This window comes from Thunnus maccoyii, chromosome 8 (assembly GCF_910596095.1).
Source record: "Thunnus maccoyii chromosome 8, fThuMac1.1, whole genome shotgun sequence".
Lineage (NCBI taxonomy): Eukaryota > Metazoa > Chordata > Actinopteri > Scombriformes > Scombridae > Thunnus > Thunnus maccoyii.
The window spans coordinates 23,106,936-23,117,886 of record NC_056540.1 but is presented as its reverse complement, the minus strand read 5'-3'; the positions used below and the strand labels follow the sequence as shown (position 1 = coordinate 23,117,886).

General features: G+C 38.4%; 1 protein-coding gene across 3 annotated transcripts in view; it reads right to left on the bottom strand.

The window, feature by feature from the left end:
- The window catches only part of LOC121901499 (ecto-NOX disulfide-thiol exchanger 2-like), a 195,316-nt gene extending 184,922 nt beyond the window's left edge, over window positions 1-10,394 (bottom strand). For all 3 annotated transcript variants that reach the window (XM_042418301.1, XM_042418303.1, XM_042418302.1), the window contains exon 1: window positions 10,230-10,394. In XM_042418301.1, the coding sequence (XP_042274235.1) occupies window positions 10,230-10,251 (22 nt within the window). In that variant the 5' untranslated portion in view covers window positions 10,252-10,394. The remainder of the gene's footprint in view (window positions 1-10,229) is intronic.
- Window positions 10,395-10,951: the final 557 nt, after the last annotated feature.

The window sequence follows — 10,951 nt, the reverse complement described above, 5'->3', positions numbered from 1 at the left end:
GAGCAGAACGGAGCAGAGGAGAGAGATGGAGACAGTGATGTATCCTGGTTCCTATGCTATAAGTCCCGACCTCACACCTCTGTGCCGTTATTGGCTGGAAGCTACACACCCACTGCCCAAAGGTCGATGCCCCGAAATGCCCCAAACACAGCAAAATAATAAGAAAATACAGGCAGAGGGCAGGGTCTCTGTAGATACATACACTCACACGCACTTCTAGTGGGTCATAAGTGATGATTTAAAGGGATTATTTTTGTATGAGTCTATACATTATTTTATTGGAAAATACTGCATAGTGTGCCTTTAATCTGAAGTAGCTCTGATTCCACCAAAAAATCCCTACCATGGTGATTTGACTTTCATGAAGTAAATAAAAATCTCCTCTTGTTCACTGAAGCATATAGGGATGTTCTTCATTCAGTGCCAGACTGCCTCTAAGGACAGGATTTATCCAGCACCCACAGAGCATTACCAGCACTACTGATAATATGTTTGGTTCAAAAGTCTGCATCCTCTCCTTCTCCCTCATGGTTTTGTTTTTCATTGTTGAATCTATTTTTGTGTCATGCTAGTGTTCATGTCCCTGCTCATGCTTAAGCTGCCATCAACGCCCCTCAAGGCATCCTGTGTCTATTATGTTGAAGACATGGCTGCTTTTCAGACAAGCAATCTCAGTGGAAGCTGCTTCTTCTTGGGCCAAACCATTGAACCACAACCTCAGTGTTCCACCATTGTCTCTACTGGGAAACATATCAATGTCTCCAGAAAATGGGACGTTATAAGCAACTTCATCATTTCATCTATCAAATAGTATGGTTTAGGTGTGGACTAAATATTAGTTACCTTTAATAATCATAAATGTATGAGTATTGGAAGTGTTTTGGCTAACATATGTTGTTGGCCTGTATGTAATGAGTCCTGGTTTGACAATCTGTCCACAACAAATGTTCTAGACCATATCTACATAAAATGAAATCAAAAAACATGTCTTATTTTAATTTTGTATGTAATGATATATAGTGTACACTAGATGAAAGCCTGTATGTGTAGGATTTCTGACTTTGGCGACTCCTTATTGTAGTATCAAAAACTACACTGTAGAAGACATCAACACACACCAGTTGGAATGCAGCCCACATATTTGATTATGCTCCATGTAGAGGATTACTCCTCCTATTTCTATTTCTCATTGTTCTTGCAATTCACATAGGCAATATCACACGGAAGCTGAGTGAAAAATTTAAATTAGATAGCATTTATATGGCTATACCAATATGGGGAATTGTAATTGTATTATACAACACTTTAGAAGCGAAATGTCAGAAGTTTGCAAGCGTCCATCCAATTCCAATCCACCAACTCTGACCTCCATTACAGCTAAGGTGCTGAAAGGACAGCGGCCAGAAAAATTGTCTTTACCAGGCTAATATCAGAAATTCAATTGAAAAGATAATGGTTTCAAGTAGGCTCCATGCGGAATATACGAGGAGAAAGCACTATTTTATTCTCCAGTCCACCATGTAGCTCTATTTGCCCATAGTGCAAAGCTCAAAGTAAGACTGCAAGCTTTGGTCAATAAACATAGTTACAGTTCATACATCTACAACATAGAAAGTAGGAGAGTTGTCTGTTTTGCATGACTGCCAATGGAGATTATGCTCACTAAGCATGTAGCCCAAAAAAACATAAGTAGAGCTACAACAATTAGTCGATTAATTGATTAGTTGCCAACTATGAAATTAATCGCTAACTATTTTGATGAATAATTGTTTTGAGTCAAAGTTCAAAGTCAAAATTCTTATTCCAGCTTCTCAAATGTGAATATTTTCTGGTTTCTTCAGTCTTCTATCATATCAAATTGATTATCTTTGGGCTGTGGACTGTTGATTGGAAAAAAAGAAGACATTTGAGGGCATCATCTTGGGCTTTGGGAAACAGTTATCAACATTTTTCACCATTTTTCTGACATTTTATGGACCTAACAACTACTCAGTTAAACGAGAAAATAATCGACAGATTAATCGATAATGAATATAACTGTTAGTTGCAGCCCTAAAAATGAGCATAAAGGCGTTACCTACAATGTGTCACAGTTGGTGCAGATTAAGACATTTATAGAATTGGAAGAATACCTGTTCTGTGTGACAGGAAAAGTTATGGTTTATCTAAAACGCAACAGAAATGCCACCAAACATGGTGGTGGTGTGGACTGCCAATTAGAACCTGTTGGATCCTGACTAGATTTTCACATGAAGTTCTTTGCATCAGGACATCACTCATTTTTAAAATAATGATTATTATCATTATTATTAGTAGTAGTATTACATACATTTTATTCATTTGGATTTACAGTCAAAGGACGGACAGTTTACAGTCAAAGGTAGCTTCTATATATTCCCACATATACTCCGCTCTGCAGCAGTGGACGCAGCCACATTCTGATGTAGTGTGTTTCATCCCTACAGTAATCCATCATAGCCCGTGTTGTGCTATTTCCAATTGTTTATCCTGGCATTGCTGGAAAGAGAAAAATGCCAGAATCACAGCAAAATCTCAGCATCACTTTGTCTCCTGAGAGAGGCCACTGTGTAGTGAAGGTGATTCACAGTAATATTGCTTACAGTCTTACTGCTACACAACTGTTTTCCTCCACCCCCAGCAGGCACTGAAACTGAGGAGGTGGTGTCCAGTGGACGCACTCCACTATTACATGGATACTGTACCTGCGTTTTAGTTCAGGTTTTCACATTTGTAAAACAGCAGAGTCCACAGGAGGCCTGGTGTTTAGTCAGGATGCAGCTGTCTTATGTTCACAATTCAGGCGGAATCTATCAATCCATCTCTGGCTCAGTCCGTACCTCCTACCACACAGAGGCTTATACTGACAGGCTGAGGTGAATCCTGATATTGATGTAGCGGAGTGAGGGCTTCTTTCTCAAGATGATATGTGAGAACAGAAATAAAAAATCTTCTGAGGTGTAATCACAGTGCCACTCCCTGGTGAACAGTCTGATTTAGCTTCCTCCATCAACTCCTGTTCCTTCTTCTCACTTTTCCATTTCCACCTTTCCCTTTCCTTGTGAACTTGTGAACAATTAGCCTTTTCTACGCTGTCCTTCCATGCTGTTTTTAATTTTTTCTAATTTAAAATTGTAATTACTTTATTCAGATCCCTTCCAACTCAATAGGGGTTATTTGCATATACGACATTTTTGGATGGGCAATCCAGTCGCAAAATGATTTACCACACAGTGCTACAAATTTTGTACAAACTGTGTAACTGAACTGTTACAAGCTTCACTAAAATGGACTGAATTAGACAGTCGCCACATAATACTGATTGTTCAGCTTTGTGAACCTCCAAAAGTTCACAAAGCTGAACAATCAAACTGTCCCAAATGGAGTTTCTGGCAAACACAGACATCTGAACATTCTTGGCAAGCTAACCCAACAGCTATCACCTAATAAAAGCAAACCACAGGGAGAAACAGCATGAGTGGTGAAGCAATGAGACAATCTGAAGTTATTGCCCAAACTGTGGTGTGGCTCCTGCACCTGCTGCTGCAGAGTCCTTAGTTCCAATTTCAACGTTCCTTGCATGATACTTTATCTCTGAAGTGATTAGGAGCAAACAGCTCCATCAATCAGGTGGTGGAGCCCCAGAGAGCACCAGAGCTGATCCAAAAACACCTCGAGGCTGCCAAGCTACAACTGATTCTGCTGACACTCACAGTGTTCAACCACACAGTCCTTTACACTACTCTTCAACTGAACTGATCCTGGTACTTGTTAAAAAAAAAAAAAATCTGCTGAATATCTCACCAGGAAGACAAGGCCAGCCAACAAGAACAAGGACACAAATGGATATTCAAACACAGGCATCAGAGAAAACTAAAGTTAACAAGGCATTAATTCACTGGAAAATTAAGCAAAACTGTAAGAAGATAATCAGGAGTCGGTTTCACAAACTGTGAGCACTGCTTGCACGCAGATCATAATGGTGGCAGCGTCACATTTTAAAAACTATTGTCACTCACAAATTGCAGATAAATTTGCATGCTCATGCATGCATGGCAAATATGGTGTTTGTTTTGAGTGAAATGTGTCAAAATGAGTGAGAAGAAAATAATCTAGTGTGATCAGCTGGCACATTGCATTTTTCAATCTGATATCATGTTAATGTAAGACAATTTCTGTTTAGAAAGGGATGTGATTGGATGCACTTATTTTTCTGGCTCCGGCACAGGAAAATGATAACCCAGCCTTTAAAGCTCTGATTGGACAACACAGCACCAGACCAATTTCTCTCACTGTAATATTGGAGATTTTGGCAGTGATTTAGAGGTCTGGAAGTACAAGAGCAGAAAATTGCAAGGAAATCTGAGAAGACTGGGCTTTGTAATTTCATAAAATTTTCTATAATGGCTTTGGTTATTTATTTAGAAGAGGTGAAAAGTTCCTGGTAATAAGAGTACAATGAGTGATGTATGTCAGTGACAGTGTCTCAAAGGTGTTGATTTAACTTTATTGTATTTTCTGCCACTGTAATTTGTTGTATTACTTTATTGGACAACATGAGGTGTTTCTAATTTTGTTTAATTGATATTTATATTCTCTGTATATGTAAAAGAAGTGGACAAAATAATAGAAACAGCTTTCCATATAAAAGAAATCCATACAACACCTCTAAGACATTGTGTCAACAACATTAAGAAAGCTGTTGTTACATATATTACAATGTACAAGAGGTTCTATTGTTCTGCTCACTAATGTGGAAAAACATGCAGTATAAAATTATATTGAGATTCACAGTGTGAATGGGTTTCATATCCACGCATGCATTTTCTTTAATTATGTAAAATATAATTAACTGGGATAGAAACAACTGTTTTTTTATTTTACAGCCTCTCCAAGCTATTCATCTGAATATTTCACTTTTTATTATTGCTTTTATTATTAACCCATATTTACTCGTTTGATGAATAACTTACCAGTTTACAAAACAGGACATTTTAAATATCTGGGGAGCCAAAGAATTCCCAAATTGTCCAAATAAAAACTATTGTGCCATTTGTTGATGCTTCAAAGGACTGTCAAATCACACTTCACAACAGAAATTGTTGCAGCATAATATATTGCCTCTATTTACTTTATTGTCTCCACATTTGCATGTGATTTCCACTGAGATTCTGGGACAATTGGTGAAATGTAAAAGCATTATTCTTTTTTTATCACATTCTTAACAGTCTCCAATGACAGACAGTGTTGGTGAAAAAAAAGGCCTCCACCTGCTCAACTAGTTACATGCAAAATAGAAAACCCTCAGCCATTCATTAGCATTAACTGAATACTGACACTTAACTGCTACTGCGATAGTAGCAGTTACCTGCCTTCATATGCCTGGAAAGAGCTCAGAAAACTGGCCAAACTCTGCTTTCTAACCCAAAATTGTCATCAGCCGCTGACATTTTTGTACTCAGAATGTTTGTGCTTCCTTCCTTCCCCTTTTGAGGTGATTTTGATTACAGCCCTTCAAAGCTTTCTGCCACCCTGTTATTTTTATTTCAAAGACTGCAAGAGTACAGGTGTTAAAACAATGACTAGGGAGCAGTCGCCAACTTGCCTCCATAAATAATTGAGCATTCTGTTAATTTCCAATAATTAAGTCTCATTAGCACCACTATCTATAGTAACTTCTAAACATAATGCAGCATAGAGGGCAAAACTTAACCAGCGAAAATGACACAGTGCACAGAACTTGTTCAAAACTTTGTAGCTACATGAGTCTACTACATAGATGCAATCAAAGCCCCTCATACCGCCCACAATCAGTCGGGAGAGAGCAGCCTATCAACCAAGTTGCCAGTGGTGGGAATGCACAATGACAATGCTCAATAGCACAGCTGCAGTTGTAGTAATTGCAGAAAAGCACCATTATGCACCAAATTCTGATGTAAAAGTGTCTCTCTAACTGTAACAGGAACATTTCTTACACCTCCCTACAAGTTTAGAAAAAAAAAAAAACAATTTGTGAAACAATTGCTTTTGTGGGTGTAACACTGGTACATCAGATGTGCATGAGGTGCTCCAATACAAAGGGGGCAGAGTGAGAATTACAGACTCAATTACTGCCAAACAAGCCATGAACATGGCTCACTGCCTCAACTAAAATAAAAAATCTCTCTTTATCATGGTATTTCTGAATCTAAGACTTAACCAGATAAGGAGAGTTGTTTAGGAATTCAGTTAAGATCCTTGACAGGTTGCTTGCTCAAAAGAGACCGCTGTTATTGAATGGATGCAAAAGGGTTCAAACTGCATTCATCAATCAATATATCCTCAAGAACCAAATTTGATGATGGCTCTGCTTTCCTCATAAGTATATTTTGTTCTGAGATATTCCTCAGATTCTGCTTTAAATAATTACCCTCTGCCTTGAGGGGAAAACACTCTGCTCTAAACGTTGAGGTGGGGGTAACGTACCTAGAAAAGCAAAAGCACTAGAATCGGCAAAAAGTCTTCTTAGGTGTGAGGACTCAATAAAAGAAAAAAGAAAGGGAAAGAGAGAGATGGGGAATGACGTGCAGCAAGACTCTCTGGTGGCACCTGAACCAAAGATGTTGCGGTTAATGCTGCGTCTTAACCCCCTATGTCACTAGGACGCCATGTCTTCCCCTCAAAGTTTTTCACCATCCAGGTGGCAGAACAAATCTATTACACCTGCTGTGGATTTGAAGAGCTGTGATATCAGGAGGACAACAAACAAATATCTTGAGGCCATCCAAATCAACAGTGATTCATATGAGGTGGACGTAGAAATTATTACATTACCGACCATGGAAACACTCAAATATTTATTTTGTGTATGATAAAGAAACTCAGTGGAAGTACAAAACAGGCATAGGGCTTTAAGCACACAATTTACCAGCATCATTTATTCAGCTACACCCCTTGGCTCTTGACAACAACATTAGCAAAACTCCTCAAAGATTGGCCCACAGTAAAGAGCAACTCATAGCTACAGAAACCTAGCTCAGGAGTTAAACAGCCGAGGGGACTCTATGTCTTCGCAGGCCTTCGAGGCGCCGCTGAATGATCCATAACCAGGTTACTAGAGCTTTCAGCAGGGTACCCTCCTGAATCCTCCATTCTCAAACAGTGATATTGCCAGCGGTACTCACAGAACGGGAGCTTCCTTTATCTCTGACTCATATTTTCACGTTTCATTATGCTGCCTCTTTTCCCCATAGCCATTGTTACAAGACGCACACTTACTGCTGAATTGTTAGCAAAACTGAGCTTACGTTTCCTCATTTAAAGAAAGGTTTTTCCAAAGCTGACAAATCTCTTCATACGCTACAATATCTCACTCCGCAGTCGGTTGTGCTTTAATTTAGCTGTACCACCATTATCCTGGGACCACTGTGAACTCATAACAAAGCAGATATCCAGTAGTTTCTCTCTTTCTATGTCTTTCTGTCTCTCTATCTCTCTGTATTTCTGTCAACCCTCTCTGACAGCCCCTCCCTCCTGAAGGCAATCCAACAATGTCCTGCTCATTGATCAGAGAGGGGATCGGTGCAGTGTGGAGGTAAATGGCTGTCACAGGGAATGATAGACCTTAACTCAACCATGGTTGCTCCTGAGGCCACTCAGCCTCCACTTATAGTGATGGATGCAAGGATGTCACCCATCACGTTCTTGAGAGTGGGGAAGTCTTTGTTCCACCGTTAGAGGAGTCAGGAAACATTAACATAAAACATGTGTTTAAAATAGTTCCACATGTTTTTTTCCTAGTGTGCGCTGATGACAGGGTTGAAGATGAACAAACATAGCTCCAGTTTATTCAGCATGCTTTTTAAATTCTGAAATGACTAGTCAGTTAATGAATTGACTAAACAATGACTGGGCAACAATTTGATAATTCATAATTGTAAACTATTTTTTAAGCAAAAAGCCATTTTTGTTTTTTACAGTCACTAGTTCCAGCTTCTCAGATATTTGATGCTTTTCTTTGTCTTACATATTAAACTAAACTTTTTGGAAAGTTTGTCTGTCAAAACAAGCAGTTTTTGAAGAACTGAGATTGAAAAGTAATTCTTGAAAGGGTAAACATTCAATCTCAACTTTTACATTAAAAGATGAACAAAAAGTCCTTGAAATGTTCAGGAAATGGAAATTACACCATCTACAATGCCATGAAAACTGTGTAAACTGCATCTGCTGAGGAAGACCGTGTGATACCATTGAAAGCTCCAGAACAGCTATTAATGGACCTTGTGATGGAATTGTTTTGCCAATTTTGAAGACGTCACCTTGAGCTCTGGGAACTTGGGATGGACAGTCTTTACTATTTTCTGACCTTTTATAGACCAAATGATTACCAATAATCAAAAGAAATGTTAGCTACAGCCCTGGTTTCATTAGACATTGTGCTTTGATGTAGTTTCTTATGTCATTATAGGGCTGCAACAAATAATTATTTTCATTATCGATTAATCTGTTGACTGTTTTGTCAATTTTTTTTTTGTTTATAAAATGTCAGAAAATAACATAAAATGCCCGTTACACTTTTTTAGAGACCAAGGTGACATCTTCAAATTTCTTGTTTTGTTCGATCAACAGTCCAAAATTCAAAGATATTCAGGTTATTATCATGTATGACACAAAAGAGCCTCATATGCTCACATTCAAGGAGCTGCAACCAGCAAATGTTTGGAATTTTTAATAACCACAAATTACTTTCTGCCAATCAACTAATCAATTAATCAACTAATTGTGGCAGCTCTATGCCATAATGAAAAATTTCTTATCTAAATACAGTATTACACTATGTCCTCAAAAATAAGGGCTTTGGACAAGTCCACTGTATGGCTAAACTGCATAGCTGTCTACAGAGATGCTCCTTCAGAAAAGATTTGCTTGCATATGCTCAGCACTTAGCTGGCTAGTTACTGGGGGAAACTAATCATCCAATTATGAGCACTTATCCATCATTACACTGGGTGTGAGAGACCTGGAGTAAGTTCTAAATAAATCACAGCACTATAAAGTGGAGGCAGCTAAAACGGTGAACAACGTGTTCAAACAAAGCTGACTAATGTAAGCCTTTTAAGTGGGAAGTTCTTGGATTGTATGATCCCCCCAATGGCTCATTGACTATAGTGAACTGTTTTATTTTACTGCAGTTAAAGGATCACAGAGAAATAAGGGAATAAATGGAGGGAAAATACAAAGTCAGCGGCACTCCACTTAACACTCTCAATGACTTTAATTCAGAAAGCCTTTAAGAGCTGAGCCCAGTAGTTTCCAAAATGAACTCATAGTTCCTCCCCAGAAAGAAATCAAGAATAGTTTGATGCTACCATTCACTGCAAGAGGGTCATAAGCGCAAAATACAGAAACGTTGGTACTGTCTGAGAATATACTGGAAATCCCTTTAAATGGGTTTTTATCATATGGGAGTCAGTGGTCTCAATGAAAGGAAACTTTGGGATCCCCTGCCCTGCACATATCAGATTTAAGTCTGGGAACTCTGATAAGGTCAACTTTGTTTATCCGTATCCAAGCCAAATCAAATGATTTTTCAACAGTTAGTTCACACTTCCCCAAGTTCTCCATTGCTCACAGGATGGAAAAAGGGAGAAACGACATTAGAAAGTCAAATGAGCAAGATGCATTTCATTATACAAAGCAGTAAAGTAATCCCATAATAAAGTTTTACAGGGATAGAAACTTCACAGGGCAAGTTTAAACACAGCCTTCACCACAGATGTGTGTGTGTATATATATATATATATATATATATATATATATATACACACACACACACATATATATATGTATATATAGATAGATAGATAGATAGATAGATAGATAGATAGATAGATAGATAGATAGATATTAAGGCAAACACAAAGTAACTTATTATAGGTGTTATAAGGGAACAGCTGGTTCATATACTGTCCATCATGTTACATTACAACAATAATGAATGTTAAAACACCAAGAAATGTGTGGATGTTAAAATTAAGCTACAATATCACCATATTAGAAATGAATATTGACTTTTACACGATCACAGTATTATCAACGGGGGAAAATGCCATTAAGCAAATTTATGAACTTATAATTTACTGGAAACTGAGACACTTTTAAGATTATTTTCATATTAATATTATCATGTGTATAACGTGTGAAAGCTGAGGATGTCAGTCAGACCAGCCTACCGGTGTACTGCAGGAGAAACATTGCTCTGTCTCAGCTTTTGAGACGAAACAATCCCACCGAGGAAAAGTCTTTCAGTTGGTTATAAATCCTTGAAGTGGAGGAGTTTCTTGGCCGGTTTGCTGCGGTAAGATTAAAAAAAAAATCCACCGCTCTCTGTGTCTGCTAGCCAGCCAGTCATGAGCCAATTTGTTTTTCCTAGGACGGCGAAGTCATGACCCGCCCTACTCTGCCTCTCATTGGCTAATACTCGTTACCTTCGTTGGTTGGATTGGTTAGGTTTAGGCATGAGGAGTGAGATTGGTTAGGGTTAGACTAATAATATGGGAGTAAGCCAATCAGAGTAGGGGAGTAGGGAGGGTCATGACTTCGCCATCCTAGGAAAAACAATATTGGCAACGGTGAGGGTTTGTCACCTGTCTCTCAGCACGCGCTATGCTAGAATCAAGCTACCATCCAGATTAAAAGAACTTCCGGTTAAGACTTTCAAAATACATCACTAATGAGCAAATACTGCGGTGTACTTTAAGATTTCAACGCAAATTTGATTTAAAAGATAAAGTAGAAGAATAGACCTTTTAAAATCATAAAAGAGTGTCGCTATGTACACCTGTCCTGAATACTGTCTTTTGCTTTAGGTACATTTTGCGCTTTTACTTTGAAGGTAGGTGCACCTTGTTTTCCCGTGTTACAAATAATAGGGGGTGTAAAATTTCAGGTGTGC